At 38.4% G+C, this 22462-nt stretch overlaps 1 protein-coding gene across 17 annotated transcripts in view; it reads right to left on the bottom strand.

The window, feature by feature from the left end:
* The window catches only part of CLIP4 (CAP-Gly domain containing linker protein family member 4), a 110608-nt gene that overhangs the window by 30938 nt on the left and 57208 nt on the right, over positions 1-22462 (bottom strand). For 6 of the 17 annotated variants that reach the window (XR_014051840.1, XR_014051847.1, XR_014051841.1 and 3 more), the window contains 4 exons: positions 20589-20653; positions 11514-11586; positions 8481-8606; positions 5928-6011 (listed from right to left, as the gene is read on the bottom strand). Coding sequence is in view for 8 of the 17 variants with exons in the window: in XM_081484298.1 (XP_081340424.1) it covers positions 8285-8606; positions 11514-11586; positions 20589-20653 (460 nt within the window). In the remaining 9 variants the exon portion in view is untranslated. Of the gene's footprint in view, positions 1-4349; positions 6012-6398; positions 8607-11513; positions 11587-20588; positions 20654-22462 lie in introns of those variants that run through there. The other 11 variants (XM_081484303.1, XM_081484305.1, XM_081484302.1 and 8 more) reach the window with 3 other exon arrangements.

Raw genomic sequence — 22462 nt, 5'->3', positions numbered from 1 at the left:
TACATAACCACAGATTAACTTTATTCCATAACACCTGGGGCTTTTACCTCCAGATTCACAGGGCACACCACCAAAAATCCCCAGTGGCTCAGTGGTAAAAAATCTGCTTACAATGCCAGAGCTGAAGAAGACATGAGTTCAATTCCTTAGTAGGAAATATCCCCTGGAGGAGGAAATGGCAACCCACTCCTGTATTCTTGCCTGGAGAATCCCATGGAAGGAGGAGCCAGAAGGGCTACAATCCATGGGGCCGAAAAGAAGCAGACGTGACTGAGCACAAACGTACCACTAAAAATTCTAAGTGATCAGGCTATTTTGACAGATTTTTCTCTAGTAATAGTAGAATTAAAATTCACATGAGCTTTGTAGACCTAAAACACGATGCTTATGACTTTAGACTACTCTGAATAACAGACTTCCCATGGCAAGATTCATAAAATGTATGAAGTGCATTGTCAATCTGTCTTTAGCTAATGACTTTTTAAATGGGCCCCCAAAGAACACACAACTTGACTTTGCTAATTTCACTGCAGCAGATGGTTCCCTGTGCTGTTGTGTGAACATATAAAACAAAAACCAGAAATTCCTATAATCTTCCACAAGATGCCCTAAAATAAAAGATTATTATTGAGAACAAATAGTAAGGCTTATATTAAGATTCTGTTTTGATTTGGTATCCTGAGTAGGTGTATTTAATTTTTAATGCACCACTCAAACACAAAGATATTTTTAGGTCTAAGTTAATAACTTTTAAAACATTTGAAAAGCTCAGTGCAAGGAAATAATATGACATAGCGTTGGGGGAGGGGGAACACAGCTTCAGTGTTCAGTAAATGTAAATGAGCATGTTACCCTTCCACGTAAAGATGGCACCACCAGGCTCGCCTCAGGAGAACCCCAGATACCTCGTCCATTACTCAGATCCCTCTGTTTGACCTGTGCTCCAGCCGTTACCCCACTCCATTCATCTACTAAGGCCTACTCCCTCCCTGAAAGCAATTACTCAAAATTAGTTATCCTGCCATCACTAAAAGCCTCGTTGGGCAGGCGAGTTTTTCAGCCAGTGTTAGTTGAAAGACAGTCTTACTAAATGAACCCACTAAGCCTTAGTATATTAGTGCTCCCTACAGTGCTTACATTGTGAGAGGTTATTTGCCAATACAGATGATTATCAGACTGATAAAAACCTCACATGCCTGTAATATTTTGCATGGTTTAGCACTCATCAATTATTTGAGAAGTAGCATGCAGACCGAGCGCAGGAGTTGAGTATAGGTATTAGACAGCAATTACCTACCTACATGACTCCAGCAAGTTAAATTCTCACTTTCTCATTTAAAAACATGAGCAGTTTGGTCTCAAAGGCACCCTTCCAGCTCTGAAGACTGATTCTGTAAGACTTCACCTCTGTGTAAGGTAAATCCCAACATCTGGCCCACAGTTGGTAGGTGTGTGTGCACAAGTGTGTGTGTGAGAGAGAGACAGAGAGACTCTTAATTCATTCAAAGCCAAAGCCAATTAATTCAGTGCACAATCCCAGTGATCCAAATTATGTTTAATCTTCACTCAAAAGGAGACCAGAAAGAAGTTTAGCATCAGTTCTCTGTTTATTGTTCTATTCAAAGATCTCTTTAATAAATCATAAAATCATTAACATAGCAAAATGAGGTTAATCCAGGATGGTTTCCTAAAAGAAGCAAAGGTGACAGAGGACTATGAAAATCGTATCTATTTAATGACCTTCACGCTCACCGTGACACCACTTAATTCTTTTTTGTTACGTTTGCTACAGTGGCAGCCTTATTAGCAAAGTAAAATCATGTGACTTATCACACGAAGGTTCTCTTTCACCATGCCTAATATTCAATGACAGATCTCATGTACTTTCTGTCCGTGACCATTCCCAGAGTAACAAAGCCCAAGATGAGCCGCATGTTGGAGACCAGGCGTGTCCATGGAGTCAGGCCTCCCTCAACAAACATCATGGAACCATTTATGATGAGAAATTCATAGTAACTGGAGTCCTCTCGCCCAACCACTATCGGATTGGTTAGAATCCTCTTCTCAGCTTTGTGTAGACACCCATTGCCACTGGAGGGCAATTTTTAGAAACCTGTGCTGGATTATATAGCTTTTTAGTGGATCTAGAAATAGGGAATCCCCAAAAGATAAGCCAATTCAAGTGTCCCCAAAAGAGAAGACTGTGATGACCGCAGGCAATTTTCTTCTACATTTTAGTGTATCTAACAGTTGAGAAAAAGATTTTTAAATATTTTTTCTTTATTCCACAATAATATGTGGTATTTCACAGTTCTCAGAGAAGTAAGATTAAAGACAAATTATTATTATTTTTTATTTTTTTAATTAGTTTATTTTCTATTTTTTAACTTTACAATATTGTATTTGTTTTGCTGTACATTGACATGAATCCACCATGGGTGTACATGTTTTCCCCTTCCAGAACCCCCTTCCACCTCCCTCCCCATCCCATCCCTCCGGGTCATCCCGGTGCACCAGCCCCGAGCACCCTGTATCATGCATTGACCCTGGACTGGCGATTTGTTTCACATATGATAATTTACATGCTTCCATGCCATTCTCCCATATCATCTCACCCTCGCCCTCTCCCATAGAGTCCATAATACTGTTCTATTTATCTGGGTCTCTTTTGATGTCTCACATACGGGGTTATATTTACCGACTGACTAAATACCATATATATGTGTTAGTATATTGTATTGGTGTTTTTCTTTCTGGCTTACTTCACTCTGTATAATAGGCTCCAGTTTCATCCACCTCATTAGAACTGATTCGAATGTATTCTTTTTAATGGCTGAGTAATATTCCATTGTGTATATGTACCACAGCTTCCTTATCCATTCATCTGCTGATGGGCATCTAGGCTGCTTCCATGTCCTGGCTATTATAAACAGTGCTGCGATGAACACTGGGGTACACGTGTCTCTTTCAAGTCTGGTTTCCTCAGTGTGTATGCCCAGCCGTGGGATTGCTGGGTCATATGGCAGTTAAAGACAAATTATTTTCCTTCATGAATGTAACCAGTAAGCAGCAGGTGACATTTTATAAAAGAAAACAAACTAAAGCAGGACATGGACTGGATTTTCCTGTCTCACACCAGGGAGTGTGAAGTGAGACCTCAAGAAACCTCAAGAAATTAAGAATATTTCTTAATTCCCTAAGCTCTAGCCCCTTCAAGAAAGAGAAAAGATCACTTGAGAAAATCACAACATTTTTAACAGATACATATAATCTATTGGAATTCGTATTAGAAATCCATTTTTACTGGCAGGTTCAACAAAGGAGACTGAAAATTTTCGCTTCCATCCTCTTCTCTGTTGTGTATAATGCAAAATCTACTTTCCTCTGCCATCAATATGGTATTTTTATGACTATTAAAATTCATTCAAAAATCCACGTTAGGATATTCTCCCAAAGATACTGCATAGCAACACCTATCCTTCATAACAAGAACTGTCAGGGACAGCCAATATCATCAACACTGTTGACTGAGACTTAAGCTGAATCTCAGAAGTCATATTAGACAAAGAATAAAAAGGATGACTTGAAACTGTGCATGTAATTTTAACATGATTCATTTCCATGTCAGTCTTATTTGATTTGTTACATGAAAAATCATTGATTTGATCTTCATGAAGGTAAGGGTTCTTCAAGTAATGCCTCTCTCAGGCTGGAGCTGAAAGAACTTAACTTCTATGAGATCAACACAGGTCAAAGAGAACACAGCATGTAGATATTTAAACTTCCTAAACTTTAGGAATGCTTCAAATTCAGTTCAGCGCAAGTAGCTTCCCGAGACTCCCTATTTAATTTAATTTAATTTAATTTATCCAATTCAAACAACTCTGACAAAATATCCAGTCCTGAGACTGGCTCCTCTAAGAACAGAGGCAGACAAGGTGCGCGTGTGAAGACCTGAATATCTACAGGAGCAACAAGCTTGAGACCTGGGGGTTCATGAAGGATTTCAGAGCTGAAATTAAATCATATTCATGATCGCTGGTCAAATGACGGCAGTGATCACTGGAGACAGGTTACGTTTTAGCTGCTGCTAAGTCGCTTCAGTCGTGTCCGACTCTGCGCGACCCCATAGACGGCAGCCCACCAGGCTCCCCCATCCCTGGGATTCTCCAGTCAATAACACTGGAGTGGGTTGCCATTTCCTTCTCCAATGTTTTAGCTAAACAGCCTCAATTTAAACACCTAGGGTGTCTTTACTAACACACAGCTCAGAACTTACAGCCAGCCCCTCCTCAGCACCAAGACCACACTTTCCAATTTGAACTAAAAAATGACAAGACCCACTGCCGTTTTATCATGAAAATTCTGTTATATTTTAAAGAAGGAGAAGAAAAAAGGATCCTACCCCCCAATCTGTGCCTTTCTCCTCAAGGGAAAAGGCTATGAGCAGAAAAGAGTTTCATTTCTACCACGCATAATGAAAATACATTGTTGTCAGTATGTGCCCATCCACTCTAACTCCTCCACATAAATTTCTTTCTCTCTTCTTTAAAAAGGAGCACTGGCAAAAATTTTGCTAGAAAAAAATTATTTTTGCCTATGCAAAGGCATCATATTCTGCTTGTAATAAAATCAACACGACTTACGTAACTTGTTCAACCCCCACACAATCTCCATTAAGAATGTCTGTTGTGTATTCAAGCAGCTTATGTGACATTGTTTGTAAATAAGGGCCTATGTACCAAGGGATATTACTAAACAGTTACTAAAATCATATGTGATAATGTGAGTTTTGTATTAACTACTGTGTTTGTATAATAAATAAGTGTAGTAAGGCAAAGGGCATGAAGAAAAATAAAAGATAAATTCTCCTACTTGCTTGTCATGTAATGAAACGTATTATGTCTCTGAGTCAATCATTTAGATAACAAATATCCAGTGAACAGTTAATTACTAGATCTGCTGCTGCTGCTGCTAAGTCGCTTCAGTCGTGTCCGACTCTGTGCGACCCCATAGACGGCAGCCCACCGGGCTCCCCCGTCCCTGGGATTCTCCAGGCAAGAATACTGGAGTGGGCTGCCATTTCCTTCTCCAATGCATGAAAGTGAAAAGTGAAAGTGAAGCCGCTCAGTTGTGTCCGACCCCTAGCGACCCCATAGACTGCAGCCTACTAGGCTCCTCCGTCCATGGGATTTTCCAGGCAAGAGTACTGGAGTGGGGTGCCATTGCCTTCTATATCCTAATTAAGATGATTCTTATCACATTAGGTCTCTAGCCATTGGTCAATGTGGCTTAAATAATATCACATAGTCTAAATAGGTAGGTCCAAAATAAAACTCTGAAATAAAAATGCTTGACTCCAGAAACCAATGCTGTACACACACGGCTGAGATCCAGTCCACCCTCTCTGTGTTAGAGCACACATGTTACTGTGTCCTCTGAATTAGCCTCATAGCACAACGGAAATTCAAAGCCGGCTCCAGGGAAAACAGATAGGCAATTAGGTGACCACCCTGTCCTTCCTGTTCCCTTTTCTACCCTTGACACCCAGCATGTCACTATTTGGGGTAAAGGTGGGCTACCATGACTCAAACCTTTCTTGTCCCTTGTCCTCCCTTCCCCAGCAAAATGTACCTGTCCGTGGCCTGGCTTCTCAAGCCCACCTGGCTGAAGCTGGCGAGACAGTACCTCTGCTGTAAACCATCGATGGCTTCCACTGCCTCTGCTCGTTCAACAGCATTTCCTGAGCATGTACTAGGTACCCAGTATTATTCCAAGTGTTAGGGATGAAGCGATGAACAAAACAATTAGAACCCACCCCTCAATGAGCACAAAGTTGGGCATAACCAAGAGTGGTAAATGCTAAAGAGAATAATAACACATGAGAGGGATAAAAAGCTCAGGAAAGGACGGTGCGAGGGACTCACCATGGTTAGTGTCTCAGCTCAGAATCTGCAAATGTCTGTATCTGAACACGTTTAAAGCACTTAAACATACTGCCACCAAATTACCTTAAAATATAGAAACAAAAGCCTTTCAGTAGGAGGTAGATACTTATTTATATATAATTTTAAATCTATAAACTCAAAGTTTTCTATCCTAGTCTAAATAAATGAATTCCCACTGGTATAAAAGGTAATTAAGCAATTTTAGAAAACCACAGAAATATATTATTTTTTTAAATGACTCTCTGTGCATCAAAACAAAGTAATAAGAAAGTAGCTAAAAACATAACTTTATTTGCTGAGTAGAAGCATGGCACTTTTTAAGACTCTCAATAGGTATAGGACAAATCCAAGTCATTACTGTGAGAAGAAAAAAAGTTAAACATAAAGCATATGTACTCCCGAGTACCTGAGAAAAGGAGAGGTGCAGGCAGGGTAATGACAACATGCCACTCCAAACCAAAACAGCTTCCCTTTTTATTAATGCTCAAGATATGAACTTTGAATGACAGAAGCTAAACACAAATGAAAACACCTAATTTTTATGTATAGTATATGTAAACATACACATTACATGGATTTAATAATCCTAATCTAAATATGAGAACAATTGGTTCTCTGACCTCAAAATAAATGCGGTGTTGACATTACTGTTACTAACTTATAGGGTTTTGCATTTAACAGGAAGAATTATGGACACTCAAGTTCAGTGTAGTCATGGATTTCATGGTAAGATATAAATAGAGTTTTTAAGAAATAAACTATATAATAAAATAAGTTTACTTTTGAATCATAGTACAGTCACTTTCTTCAATCAAAAATATTCCTTGATTATAAAGCAGCCTTACTTTGCAAATGTATTTCAGGAAAATAGCTCTAGCAATATTTGAAATTTCATACTTTTTTTAAAAAGGCAGCAAAGCAGCAGAATTTAGATCTTAAACAGTATATTGCAAAATAGTTCAACGTATTCTTTCTAAAGCACAAAGCAAGCTCCATTTTGAAGGATGCTTTTTATCTTATAAAGCAAACTGTTCTGATATTTCTGTGGTAGTTAGAGTCTGAATATCTACGATAAAAGATAAATCTTTGTACATATAGGACAAACTTCAATACATATCCACAACACAAATGTTTTGCATTATTACATCACTCTGTTATGAAGCTTAGTTTGTTAACATGTACTCAAAAGGAAAATAAAAACATGATACAGTTCTGAAGGCTGAATTCTGCAACAATCGAAAAACATGAAACCAGCAGCAACAGCAAAGGCAACACCAATCTTATGAATAATAAAACAAAACATCAAAAACCATAACCATTTAAATGAATAGATACTACATTCTTCTTAACATATCTTAATTTGCTCTGTCTTAAATATACTTTTTTTTTAATATTTTTCATCCTCAGAGGAAATGATGAAAAATTCTCCACAAAGAGGAAAGTGCATCATGTTTTATTTTCAAAGTGCTTCGCATGTGTGTGTTTTATAGATATGTCTAATAAGGAAGTTAAATATGTGCAAAGAGTTACAATTGTGACTTGAATTCATGAACCTAATCATGGGATTTTGAAGCTCCTCCAGGTGAGGCAGTCACCAAGACAGAAGAAAGATCTGAGATGATGCACTGGGTAGCAGAAAGAGCCCAGGCCACAGATAAGGAGACCTACATTCTAGCTGGAGGGTCTGCTAACCAGCTAGCTCATGACCCATGTGAGGAAGAGAAGCTTCAGAACCCCGCAGCAGGAGAGGTTGGGCCCATCCACCCCCACAGCTCTAAAGTATCTGTAGGTGGGACATTCCCAGAAGGGCAAATAACTAAAACCAAAGACAAGAAAAACGCACATCATCCAGCTACTACTCTCGCCTTGTCCTCAGTGGTACAGAAAGAAAGAAAAACTCCAAACAAGGTCATGTGGATGTCTTAACATTAATCAAAGCTAGTGAAAACCTTCACAATGATGGTATATGGAAAACTCACTATTCTGTGCAAAAATGAGACACAGTAAGCAACATCAGTCAGTCACCTCATGGCACGTTTTTCCCAAGTTTAAGAATTTTCTTGGGTCTAAAGCTTTAAAAGCTTTAAAAAAAAAAAGTCTTATTTTTACATTGTTTAAGAGACCCATGATTCCTACAGTTCATATTTCAAGCTTTTTAAAGGGGTCTCTCTGAATTGTTATAATGGTCTATATGAAGATAGTTGTATTTTCAAATTTTAAATAATGGCTAAGTGAAGTAAACCATTCATCATGGACTTTTTATTTTATATTATTTGTGTGTGTGTGTGTGTGTGTGTATAAGCTCATTTACTATAATACTGTAGAAGAAGCCTAACTCAACAATTCTCATCCACCAGCTTGGACCCGTTTATTCCCCGGTAGGTCACTCTGCTGGGCCTCACAAGGACCCCGTGGTTGGGCTTGCAGGTGAAGTAGCGTTTGTCTCCCACTGCCCCGTCATTCTTTCCCTTGGGGCTTCGAAGCTCCAGGCCCAGCCAGATCCCTGAGGCGAAGTCAGTGGGGCCCACGTACCTCACGGTGGCCATCTCGTTGGAGCTGGTGAGGAGGACCTGGGAGCCCTCGTGCAGCTTCACGCCACCCTCCAGGCCGCCGGCCGTCGTGCTGCTGCTCCAGCGCCGGTGCAGGGTGGGCTTCGACCTGTGCACAGGGGACGGAGGGAAACGCTTTAGCGTGAAGCCACGCGACACCCTGCGCCATGCTCACTTCCACGGCCAGGTTCACAAGTCATTCAATACAATATTGTAAAGTTAAAAAATAGAAAATAAACTAATTAAAAAAAAAACAGCACACTCGGCATTCACAACTTGATCTTTTCTATTCTATGTAGCAACATTAGGATATACTTTTGCTTCAAGTTTTTCTCTTCGGGCTATTTTAATGCTACCCTCATCTGGATTTAAGATTTCTCTAGCAATTTATGTATGTGCACACACATTTTATGCCTATTTAATGAAGCAAAAAGAATGAAACCTGGTATTTGGCCATGGTAAATTAAAATTACCTTTTGTTCACCTTTCAAATATTTCTTTACATGAAAACCATTTTTAAAAACTGTTAATCCACAACTTTGGAAACTACACACACACACCCCTTATATGAAGGAACTTCAGTTACATTTAAGGGTTCACCACTCCCCTTGCCACTAACATCAGGAAGGATCTTAGTTGCCTGGAACAGGATTCCTCTCCTTTCCTCTACAACAAAACATTACTTACAAGGTACTGCCTCCAAGCACCTGCCACCCAAATGACCTGATGACACAACTCCCGGGCACCCACACATGCAGCCCAGACAAGGCCTTATGCCAGTACTGCCCAGAGCTTCTTCCACTGTCCCTGGAAGTAGCTAATCCTGAAACCTGCCCCAGATAGAAACATGACCAGGATCTTGTTGCTCTCTAACCTGAGACCTCCCAAAACAGTCATCCAGAAACCACACCATGAAACCATCCACCCACCATCCACACCTCCTCTCCACCAAGAGAAACCCTTATCCTGGCCACACAGTCGAAATAACAAAGAACCTGTTACCAAAACTGCACAGAGCCTGATTATGAGCAGAATCTGGGTCCTGCTTGTTTTCCATTTTATTTCACTCTCTGTATTTTTAAATACATTATCACACACACCGTGTCTCATTTCTACATACTTCTACCTATTAACGCTGGAGAAAGGAAGAGCACTCTAATTTTCTGGGTAGGAAAACTGAGGTAAAAAGCCTGTCCTATGCCACATCTGATAAATCTGAGTTTTAAAATGCAATGGGGAAAAAAAGATTATTTACCATGTTGAATGTACAAATATAAGATAAAGTTAACAAAGAAATACATAATTTGTGTGTGTGTGTGTGTGTACATATATATCCTCCCCAAAGTGATATTTTTTGGCAACCTGATGAAATTACTCTGAATTTCACGTGACAGTATCTACCACTTCCTGAGCACTTACTATGTGCCAAACACATACATCATCTCATCCAACCACACCCAAACCAGTGAGGAATTAAAAGAGTGAAGCTATTTGCATAAGGTCAGAGAGGTGGCAAAGAGGAGTGTTGGTATTCAGATCCAAGCTATCCAAGGACAAAGGCGAGGCTCTTGCTCACAACCGCAGTGAGTATTAATAATTGAGAAAATGTTGAAAGATAATAATGTGGCAAAATTTACGCTTTAAATTGATTATATTTCCTCAATAAGAGTATGTTTTTTTTAAAAAAAACAGGTACTAGTGTCAATCTGTAGAAGGATGAGTGAAGCTTCCTTTATTTTTATTTTCAAGGAAAACCAACAAAAGTGTTGATATTTTCTTCTCATGTCAACACATAATCTTGTACATATCCGTACCTGCTGTATCACCCCCACGGTTCAGATTTCTCTCCCCTTCCCTGGTTTCTCTGTATCATGCTCTTCCACTCACCAACATCTTGACACTGATTTTGATACCTCTCCCCCTTCAAAATCTTCTATATCCTGGTTGTCTCTTCTTAGTAATTTCTTCCATTCTGCCTAAGAACTCTTGAATATCTTCAACAAACTGGAGCATAAAGTTACTGCCCTTAAACTCTTTCAGCTAGTCAAGAGAGGAGACCAATTTCAAAACCTCACAATTGGTAAAGGTTTTGAGGAAGGGGGGAGAAACAAAACCAAACCCACCAGCTCTGCTAAATAGTGCCTGATCGTGCCTCAGGGTTCTCACGTGAAATCTCAGATCTTCGTGAGGCTTCCCAGTAACTCCAGACCAGCTGATTACATAAACTACCTGACTGATGCTCATCTGTTTGTTAAGTTCTAATGCATGGGCTGTAATTCCAGGTGGCTTTCAGGACCCCATGACTGGTGCATGTCCCCAACTCAGCTAGACGTTTTTCCCCCAGGGCACAGTTAGTAGATTAACTGGAAGAATTTAAAATTGAAACAAATAAAAAACTTATTAACCCAATCAGTCTAGAAGAGCCTCATATTCCTCAAAAAAATTTTTTGAAGTTTCTTAAAGTTTCAGATATCTATTAGAGAGAATAAAGTGGGTCTGGGGGAAATAAATATAAATGAGAAAGAGAAAAAGGAGATTCTGTCTACAAAGAAACAACAATAAAAGCCTTTTGAGCACTATATTCTACAAGAGGAAGCAGGAATATTTTTTAAAATAATAGTAAGATTACCTTATGCAAATAGGCCTGACATTTCTTTTGTGGACTCCCCAAAATAGTAAGTCAATTCTCTAATTAAGTAAACAGAGTGTAAAATCAATCCACCCTATTCAAAGATAACACAAAATGTAAATTCCTCCAACTTTTATTAATAGTACTAAGCCTCTTTGAAGATATATTCAAGACACTACCTTTAGTCATTGGTGACATTTTTAATTGAGCTTGCAAAGGAGGGACGAAGAATTCTTCTCACTGACACTCTCATCACACCTTTTCTCCTAGGTGTTAAAACTCTACCATACAATGTAAAAGATACAAAATTTCCACTTTTCTTCCTTCACAGAATCCTGTGTCATGTTCATCTTGAAAGATGTCTTTCTAAATCTTCTTAATACTCACTTGGCAAAAGCATTTCTTCTGTTAATCTCTTTTTGGGATGAAGCAGAAGTTGTACTGAAACTTCTCCTAAAACCTAAATATGAAAGTCAAGGTCAGAAGAGGAAAAATAAATCACAAATTTGCAGTACTTGTTGAAAGTTATCTTTTATCATTTCTACTATAGACTTCTATTTTACTAAATGGTTCTCTGAAAACAGACAGAAAAGAAAAAAGTGCGGGTAGAGTGTAACACGAGTGTAGATTTCTTGACAACTGCTATTTTACCTTTCTCATCAAACCATGCACTACATGAATAAGTCAAGATCATGACGTTACTTTTGGAGGCTTTTATTATAAACTTTCCTGAATACTAAACAAAATCAGATTATACATTAATAGAGTTGAATCTTTTGTACTCTCAAATATTATAATCTTGACAAATCACATTAAAAAAATAGAAGGATAAAAATGGTTTTAAAAACACTATTACTAAATATATTGTGAACAATAAATTTTAGAGTTTCTGGTTTTTGGCATCCCCAAATGACAGAGTTCTTAAAAAAAAAAAAAAGAAGACTTCACAAACGGTAAATTTTTTAAAAGATATGTTTAAAAAAGAACGGGATTTCCAGTTCTGGCAGTTACAGCACACCAGATGTGCTGAATGAATCTCTTGAATGAAGCAAGTATAATTTAAAACAACAATAATCTTAAAAAAAAAAAAAAAAATACTGTTGAGCTCATACAAGTGGCACAATTCCAAAAAGGCCAAAAACCAAAACGAGAAACCATGAGAGGTTTCCCCCAAATACTCCACCACCCTGTACCCCAGGACTAGACTGTCCTCTGGAGAACCTGGGGCCTGCCAAGATGGGGTTCTGACACAAGTGAGGATCTTGAACAGCTCACCCTGAGTGTAAAGTTAAACAAGAAACAAAATGAAACACCACTCAGATGAACACAAAGGAAAGCAGCCTGTGTCAACCCTACCAGGCAGAAGGCAAGTTCCTTTTATCTGTGTAATATAAAGGCAACAACACTGCAGAGAATGTGAACTAAAGTTGGCAGTGCCTTGTAGGCAACTGGCAGAAGTAAATACAGGCGTACCTCAGAGATACTGCAGGGTCGGTTCCAGACCACCACAATAAAGCAAATATCTCAACAAAGCGAGTCACAGACTTTTTGGTTTCCCAGTGTATATAAAAGTTTACACTACACTGTAGTCTATTAAGTGTGTGATAGCATTATGTCTTTAAAAAAAAAAATGCATGTACCTTAGTTAAAAAATACCTTATTGCTAAATATTGCTATCCATCATCTGAGCCTTCGGTGAGTCACAGTCTTTTTGCTGGTGGAAGGTCTTGCCCCGATGTTGATGCCTGTTGACTGATCAGGGTGAAGGTTGCTAAAAATTGGGGTGGCTGCAGCAATTTCTTAAAATAAGCCAACAGTGAAGTTTGCCACATCAACTGACTCTTTCACAAATGATTTCTTTGTGCAGCATGTCTGTTTGATAGCATTTTACCCACAGTAGAACTTCTTTCAAAATTGGAGTCAATCCACTCAAACCCTGCTGCTGCTATATCAACTGAGTTTATGTACTGTTTGAAATCCTTTATCGTCATTTCAACAATCTTCACAGCATCTTCACCAAGAGTAGATTCCCCCTCAACAAGCCATTTTCTCTGTTCATCCATAAGAAGCAATACCTCATCTGTTCAAGTTTTATTATGAGACTGCAGCAATTCAGTCACAACTTCAGGCTCCATTTCTAGCTCTCTTGCTATTTCTACCACTTCTCCAGTTACTTCCTCCACTGAAGTTGTGAACCCCTCAAAGTCATTCATGAGGGCTGCAATCAACTTCTGCCAAATTTCCATTAATGTGGATATTTGAACCTCCTCCCATGAATCATGAATATTTTTAATGGCACCTAAAGTGGTGAATCCTTTCCAGAAGGTTTTCAATGAACTTTGCCCAGATCTAAGAGAAGAATCACTATCTCTGGTAGCCATAGCTTTATGAAAAGAATTTATTAAATACTAAGAGTCGGAAGTCTCAAAATGACTCCTTAACTCACAGGCTACAGAATGGATGTTTAATTTTATTGTACGTGTCCATCAGAGCTCTTGGGTGACCAAGTGCATTGTCAATGAGCAGTAATATTTTGAAAGGAATCTTTTTTTCTGAGCAGTAGACCTCAACAGTGAGCTTAAAATATTCAGTAAGCCATGTTATAAATAAATGTCCTGTCCTCCAGGCTTTATTGTGCCATTTATAGAGCACAGGCAGAGTAGATTTAACATAAGTCTTAAGGGCCCTAGGATTTTCAGAATGGTAAATGAGCACTGACTTCAACTTAAAGTTACCCACTGCATTAGCCACTAACAGGAAAGTCAGCCTAGACTTCCCTGGTGGTCCAGTGGCTAAGACTTTGAGCTTCCAATGCAGGGGGCCCTGGTTTGATCCCCGGTCAGGGAACTAGATCCCACATGCCACAACTAGGAGTTTTCATACCACAACTAAAGAGCCCACATGCCACAATTAAGACCTGATGCAGCCAAATCAATCATTTAAAAAAAAAAAAAAGCTACTCCTCCTTTGAAGCCTCACATTGACTTCTCCTCTCTAGCTGTGAAAGTCCTAGATGACATCTTCTCCAATACAAGACTGTATCATCTACACTGAGGGATTCCCAGGTGGCTCAGTGGTAAAGAATCCACCTGCCAATGCAGGAGACATGGGTTCAATCCCTGGGTCAGAAAGGTCCCCTGGAGGAGGAAATGGCAATCCACTCCAGTATTCTTCCCTGGAAAACTCCCATGGATAGAGGAGCCTGGTGGCTACAGTCCATGGGGTTGCAAAGAGTTGGACACAACTGAGCACACACACGTACCCATGTCTACATTGAAAACCCACTGTTTAGTGGAGCCACTTTCATTAATGAGCTAGCCAGATCTTCTGGATAACTTGCTTCAGCTTCTACATCAACACTTGCTGCTTCACTTTGTGCTTTGATCTTATGGAAATGGCTTCTTTCCTTAGACCTCATAAACAAACCTCTTCTGACTTCAGATCTTTTCTTCTGCAGCTTCCTCACCTCTCACGGCCTTCACAGAATTGAAGAGAGTTAGGGCCTTGCTCTGGATTAGGTTTTGGCTTCAGGGAATGTTATGGCTGCTTTGATCTTCTCTCCAGACCATTAAACCTTTCTCTGCATCAGCAATAAGGTTGTTTCTTACCATCTGTGTGCTCACCAAAGTAGCACTTTTAGTTTCCTTCAAGAACTTTTCCTCTGCAGTCACAACATGGCTAACTGTCGGTACAAAAGGCCAGCTTTTGACCTATCTCTGCTTTTGATGTGCCTTCCCCACTAACTGTGATCATTCCCAGCTTTTGATTTAAAGTGGGAGACATGAGACTTTTCCTTTCCCTTGAACACTCGGAGGCCACTGTAGGGTTCTTAATTGTCCTACTTTCAATACTGTTGGTTTTCAGGGGATGGGGAGGCCCAAGGAGGGGGAATGAGATGGAGTAACAGCCAGTTGTGGAGCAAGTCAGAACATACACATTTATCGATTCAGTCCAGTTCGGTCGCTCAGTCGTGTCCAACTCTTTGTGACTCCATGGACTACAGCACGACAGGCTTCCCTGTCCATCACCAACTCCCAGAGTTTACTCAAACTCATGTCCATTGAGTCTGTGATGACATCCAACCATCTCATTCTCTGTCATCCCCTTCTCCTCCTTCCTTCAATCTTTCCCAGCATCAGGGTCTTTTCAAATGAGTCAGTTCTTCGCATCAGGTGGCCAAAGTATTGGAGTTTCAGCTTCAGCATCCATCCTTCCAATGAATATTCAGGACTGATCTCCTTTAGGATGGACTGGTTGGATCTCCTTGCAGTCCAAGGGACTCGCAAGAGTCTTCTCCAACACCACAGTTCAAAAGCATCAATTCTTAGGCACTCAGCTTTCTTTATAGTCCAACTCTCACGTCCATACATGACTACTGGGAAAACTATAGCTTTGACTAGACGGACCTTTGTTGATTTATTGATCAGGTTTGCCATTTTATATGCATGAGATTCACCATGCCTCAAAACAATGACAACAGTAACATCAAAGATTACTGATCACAGATCCACCACAACAAATATGATAATATTGAAAAAGTCTGGGGCTTCCCTGGTGGCTTGATGGTAAAGAATCAGCCTACCAATGCAGGAAGCATGGGTTCAATCCCTGGTCTGGGAACTTGCCACATGTTACAGAGCAACTAAGCCCATGTACCACAACTATTGAGCCTGCGCTCTAGAACCTGGGAGCCCACGTGCTACAACTACTGAAGCCCACGCACCCTAGAGCCTGAGCTCCACAACAGGAGAAGCCACCACAGTGGGAAGCCCCCATCTGCCACAACTAGAGATATGCCTGTGTAGCAGCAAAGACCAGCACAGCCAAAAATAAAACTTAAAAAAAATTAATGTTAAAAAAGAGTCTGAAATGTGAGAATTACCAAAATGCAACCCAGAGACATAAAGTAAGCAAAATGCTGTTGGAAAAATGATGCTGAGAGACTTGCTCAAGGCAGATTACCACAAACCTTCTATTTGTAAAAAATATATATATACATATATATATATAATATCTGAGAAGCACAAAAAAACAAAGCACAATAAAACAAGATATGCCTGTATAATCTTCTTGAGAGGCATCAACCTAGGCTCCAGAGAATTTCCATATATTAAATTCTAAGTAGGTAAAATAAGTATTTCACAATAAATTACAAAACTCCCAAGGAAAGAAAGTGCTACAAGTTAGTTGCAACAGAAATAGATGGCAGAATCAGACTCACAAAGATTTCAGATATTGAAGTATTAAACATAAAAGGTAACAATATTTAAAATGCTTAATAATATAAAAGAAAAAGTCTTGAAAATATAGGAAAAGAATAAGTGACAATAAGTAACAACTACACAGACTTACAAAAAGAAAACAAATGAAAACTCTTTGTGGCTGATTTAGGCAGTAGTATAAACATAGCAGAAGAAAGAAACAGAAAGGTAACTCTGAAAATATCCAGAATGCAGTTGAGAGAGAGAAAATTCTGAGAAATATAAACTAGGCATGGGAAAGTGAAAAACTGGACTATCCTACTCATCAGAGTTTCAGAAGAAGATAATAAAGAACATTTACAGAGTAAATCAAAGATACTAATTCTCAGATCCAGGAGGACCCAAGATACCAAACAGAATAAACAAAGGGAAATCTCCACCTAGATACAATCAGAGTAAAACTGTACAAACCAAACCAAACAGAAAGGATCTTAAAAAGCAGTCAAAAAGCAAAGATAAACCACCTACCATCACTTCATGGCAAATAGATGGGAAAACAACAGAAACAAAGACAGACTTTATTTTCTTGGGCTCCAAAATCACTGCAGATGGCGACTGCAGCCATGAAATTAAAAGATGCTGCTCCTTGGAAGAAAAGCTATGACCAACCTTGACAGCATATTAAAAAGAAGAGACATTACTTTGCCAACAAAGGTCAGTATAGTCAAAGCTATGGTTTTTCCAGTAATCATGCGGATGTGAGAGTTGGACTATAAAGAAAGCTGAGCGCCGAAGAATTGATGCTTCTGAACTGTGGTGTTGGAGAAGACTCTTGAGAGTCCCTTGGACTGCAAGGAGATCCAACCAGTCCATCCTAAAGGAAATCAGTCCTGAATATTCATTGGAAGGACGGATGCTGAAGCTGAAACTCCAATACTTTGGCCACCTGATGCGAAGACCTGACTCACTGGAAAAGACCCTGATGCTGGGAAAGATTGAAGACAGGAGGAGAAGAGGACAACAGAGGATGAGATGGTTGGATGTCATCACCGACTCAGTGGATATGAGTTTGAGCAAGCTCCAGGAGTAGGTGATGGACAGGGAAGCCTGTCGTGCTGCAGTCCATGGGGTCACAAAGAGTCGGACACGACTGAGCGACTGAACTGAACTGAAACCACCTACAATGGTACAGATTAGACAGACTCATAGCTGACTCCTCAAAACACTGACAGAAGACAGAAAACAGAAAAATGATAATGTCAATGTGCAGGGAGAAAACAGCTTTCAAACTAAAAATTCCATCAATTTTTACTTTTACCTGGTAAAACTATCATTAGGAAAGGCAGTTAGAAACTGAGAGCATTTGCTACCAATAGACCTTTTCTTAAAGAAATTTTTAAGAATACAAATGAGGTAAAAACAAAATGATTTTGAGGAAATTCAGAGGATTTATGACTAAAGATATTGGTAAACATGTATAAGCAAATTAAATAAATATCAATTATATAAAAACTATTATAATAATGTGAAATTTGTGAGGAAAATAAAATAGAAACAGAATAACTCAATTTCTAAGGATTTTCTGTTATTTGGAAAAGAGTAAACATAATAATTGACTTTAGGCTTTGTTAAGTATGTATGTCAAAGTACCTACAGTAATAACTAGGAAGCATATTTATAAAGCATAACTTTTATACAAGTAGAAAATAAAATGAGAAAAAGAGAGCATAGGAATATAAACAGAATGAAGGCAAGAGAGAAAAACATTTAAGTACAAAAAGTTGAAATATTAGAAAAAAATAAATAAAATAAAAAAATCCAAATATATTAGTTATACAATGAATGCAAATAGGTAAAACTCTCAGATTAAGAGACAAGGATTGTCTTTTTTTTTTAAGTAAAATCCAGTTATATTCTATTTAGAAGATATTCCAAAAAACATGAGGACATAGAAAGATTAAGGCAATGGCTAGAAAAAAAGTTTTTAGGCAAATACTTAACCACAAGAAGGCTGATACAAAGTAAAAAGAATTACTATAAAGCAATACAACTGACATTAACACCAAAATGAAGAACCATGTTGGTATAAATCTAATAAAATGCATATAAAATCTATATTAGGAAAACTATAAAACTGATGAAAGAAATCAAAGATCTAAATAAATGAACAAGTATTCCATGTTCATGGGTAGGAAAATTCGATACTGTTAAGCCATCAGTTCTTCATAATTTCATCTATACATTCAATGCAATCCCAATGAAAATATCAGCAAATTATTTTGTAGCCATCAACAAACCAGTTGCAATGTTTACATAGAAAGGCAAAAAGCCCAGAATAACCAACAGTAAATTGAGGAAGATGATCAAAGTCTATTACTACAATTGAAGAATTTCTATAAAGCTACAGTAATCAAGACAACGTGGTATTAGCAAAGAAAAAGACAAATAGATCAACAGAACAGAATAGAGGACCCAGAAAAAGACTCACACAAACACAGTCAACTGCTCTTTGACAAAAGAGCAAAGACAATTCAACAGAGAAAAGACAGTCTTTTCAACAAATATGCTGGACCAACCAACATTTGCATCCAAAAAAACAGAATCTAGACATAGACTTACACCTTTCACAAAAATTAACTCAGTGAATCATAGATATAAATGTAAGACACAAAACTATAAAACTTTTAGAAGATAACATAGGAGAAAGTTAGGGTAACCTTGGGTTTGGTGAAGACATTTTCAATACAAAACCAAAAACAAGTCATGAAAGAAAAAACTGATAACTTGGGACTTCACTAGAATTAAAAACTTCTGCTCTATGACAGACACTGTTAAGACAATGAAAAGCCAAGTCACAAAATAAGCAAAAACATAAGTTTGCTATTTTGACTACTTAAAAATTAAAAGCTTCTGCTCATCAAAAGACACCCAAAAAGGGAGGGAAAGGGGACAAAAGACAAGTCAAAAAAAGGGGAAAGATATTTGCAACAAACAAAACTGACAAAATATTAGCACCCCAAATATATAAAGAAACCTACAAATTAATAAGATAAAAACAAACCAACCCCCCCCCAAAAAATGATGAGCAGAAGACCTGAACAGGTATGTCATAAAAAAGGCAATGTACGTGGTCCATACACATGGAAGTGGGCTCAACTTCATTTGTAATCTGAAAACCGCAAATGGAAACCACAAGGAGATGCCATTTACATCCTTCCGATGGGCAAAGACTTCTAAATCAAACGGGACTACTGTTGCTGAGGTGGGGAGTGACAGAGACTCTCATCCATTCCCATGTGGACAGTCTGACACACCAGGAAGGCTGAAGATATGGATATCCCATGCCTGGCAATCCTAAAGGAACTTTTGTAAATGTGTACAACAGCATAGCTTCTGAATAGTCAAAAACGGGATATAACTCAAATATAGACTGGATAATGCATTTTAGGGCTTCTCAGATGGCGCTCATGGTAAAGAACCTGCTTTCCAATGCAGGAGACATAAGACATCTGGGTTTGATCCCTGGGTTGGGACAATCCCCTGCAGGAAGGCATGGCAACCCACTCCAGTATTCTTGCCCAATGGACAGAGGAGTCTGGTGGGCTACAGTCCACAGGGTCACAATGACTCAGACACGACTGAAGCAACTTAGCAAACAAGCACAATATGTTTTAATGGAACATTACATAGCATGACTTCCCAGATGGCTCAGATGGTAAAGAATCTGCCTGCAATGTGGGAGACCTGGGTTTGAGCCCTGGGTCAGAAAGATCCCCTGGAGAAGGGAATGGCAACACACTCTAGGATTCTTGCCTGGAGAATCCCATGGACAGAGGAGGCTGGCAGGCTACAGTCCATGGGGTCGCAAAGAGTCGGACATGACTTAGCAATTAAACTACCATCACCACTACACAAAATAGTAAACAACAACCAAAACTAAACATACATTATTTACTGACATCTATATATGATGGATAGACATTAAAAACAATCAAGGGAATAATTAACATACAATGCGAGATACATAACCCGGAGACAGGGCATATGAAAAAGGGAGGCAGATGAGACTGAGCAATACTCAGGACATACAGGTAATCATCTTTGGCCATGGGGTGGGTAACAGATACCACTTTATGATTACATAGCTAAACAAATATATTTCATATATTCTTCTGTATATACATACACTTTACAATAGAAAAAAGTTCAATAAAGGAACAGAAAAGAAATAATTATTAGGAACACAAAATCGTAATCTTACCAGGATAAGAATGATTCTGTTTATTTGAAGAAATTTCTGAAAGGGTATCCAGGGAATCTGTTACTCTGTGAATAAAAGAAGGAATGCAAACCTAATTAGAAGCAGCTGGTCTTCATAGTTAAGACTGGCGCTTAACTGAGGGTTTTGCAACAATGGCTATATCTTTTTTTTTTTAACTTTTTGATTTGTATTGGGGTATAGCCAACTGATAATGCTGTGATAGTCTCAGGTGAACAGTGAAGGGACTCAGCCACACATATACATGTATTCAATGGTCATTTCTTATTTTACTCACTGGACAAGCATCTACTGAGTGTTTATTAATAAGCCAGGAATGAATTTCAATTTAGCACTGGAGACAGGCACTAATCAGACAGAAGAGGTCCTTGTTATATAAGGATAGCAAGTACAGAGAAAGTCAACTTCAAGTGAATTCATTTTAAATAGGGGCCTAACTTTGGTTTCTTGGAGCTTTATTTTCAAAGATGGAACTAAAAAAGGTGAAAATTTATTTTACGTTAAATATAACAAATGTTAGGTTATAATTATAAAAACATTACATTTTTATATTGAAAAAAGACATCATCTGAGTCTGTGTATATATGTGATTTTTCTTATAAAACCAACATCTTTTATGTTATATTTGACTCTAAGCACAATCATAAAGGACACATTTTTTACAGGTCTATTTTTTTTATATTCAAATCATTCCTTATTTTTAAAAAGCCAATCCTATAAAACAGTCTCATTTTCCTTCAACTGTTTACTGACCTAAACCAGAAAAGTCTTCATTCTGTCCATCACTTGTTCCAGCACACTTTGTTACCATAAAGAAATCCTGCAACTCTTGCATTAATTGTAACTTCATCTTGCAATCCACGTGCATCATCTTTACATGATACATAACATAGGGCAATCAGTGAGAGACTAATGAATGCAAAGAATATGACTTGATGAAGCAGAGAGATACTTGAATTTAGTTGTGATGGAGAGTTGAGAACTTAATTCTAAAAGTGATCAGTTCATTAGTAAGAAGTACCTAATGGTATGAACTAAGAATAAGAAATTTAATACTGTGCTGATAAAAACCACTTGAGAAAAAAAAAAAAGAGAGAGAGATTAGATCTAGTCACTGAGTCTCAGAATTTCTCTAAAGAAATACTGGCTTTTATATATGTTGATAGAAGAAAAGGAATTAGCTAGACGATAGTTCGGTGATAGTAGAAAGCCATCCAAGCAAAGGAAGTAATATGTGTGAAGATTCTGGGACAGGGGCACATTTTTTTAATCAAAATGTTTTTTTAAAAAAGATGAAAAAAAAAAAAGGCCAACAACAATCTGGGGAGGAGAGTGATGCAAGGTGAGGTTGTGATTGGTCACTATGTGATTAACAACTGTTCTAAGGAGTCCCTTCATGAAGATCAGTGTGATCATTAAAGAGCTCCCAAGCTGGTTTAAATTAGAAACTCCTCAAAATCAGGCATCATGTCTGTTTTATTTGCTTATAGAATGCCGAGCACAGCACAAAGTGCTAAAAGACACTTAATAGTATTTGATGATGATGAATGAGACAATCAGAAGATGACAGGAAGACAGCTGGTTGGAGACAGCAGTTCATTTAGAGAGAGCCGTGCTTCATCTAAGAGGAGGGGGCTGCTTTTAAATGAATCACCTTAAAGAAGACCAAATAGATGCCAAAAAAAAGAGAGCAAAAAATGTTTGTTCCATAAACAAAGCAAGAAGAAGAAGATAAAACTTGGAGAGAGAAAGTGGCTTCACAATATAACAGGCAAGAAAGCTGTTACAGCATAAAAGACACTGAATGAAAGTTGATCCATATTTACTGTGTGTATGATATGCCAAACTATATTCCT

The sequence above is a fragment of the Giraffa tippelskirchi genome, chromosome 4 (assembly GCF_054371585.1).
Source record: "Giraffa tippelskirchi isolate mGirTip1 chromosome 4, T2T-mGirTip1v1.2.pri, whole genome shotgun sequence".
Lineage (NCBI taxonomy): Eukaryota > Metazoa > Chordata > Mammalia > Artiodactyla > Giraffidae > Giraffa > Giraffa tippelskirchi.
This window is presented reverse-complemented; position numbering and strand designations above follow the sequence as displayed.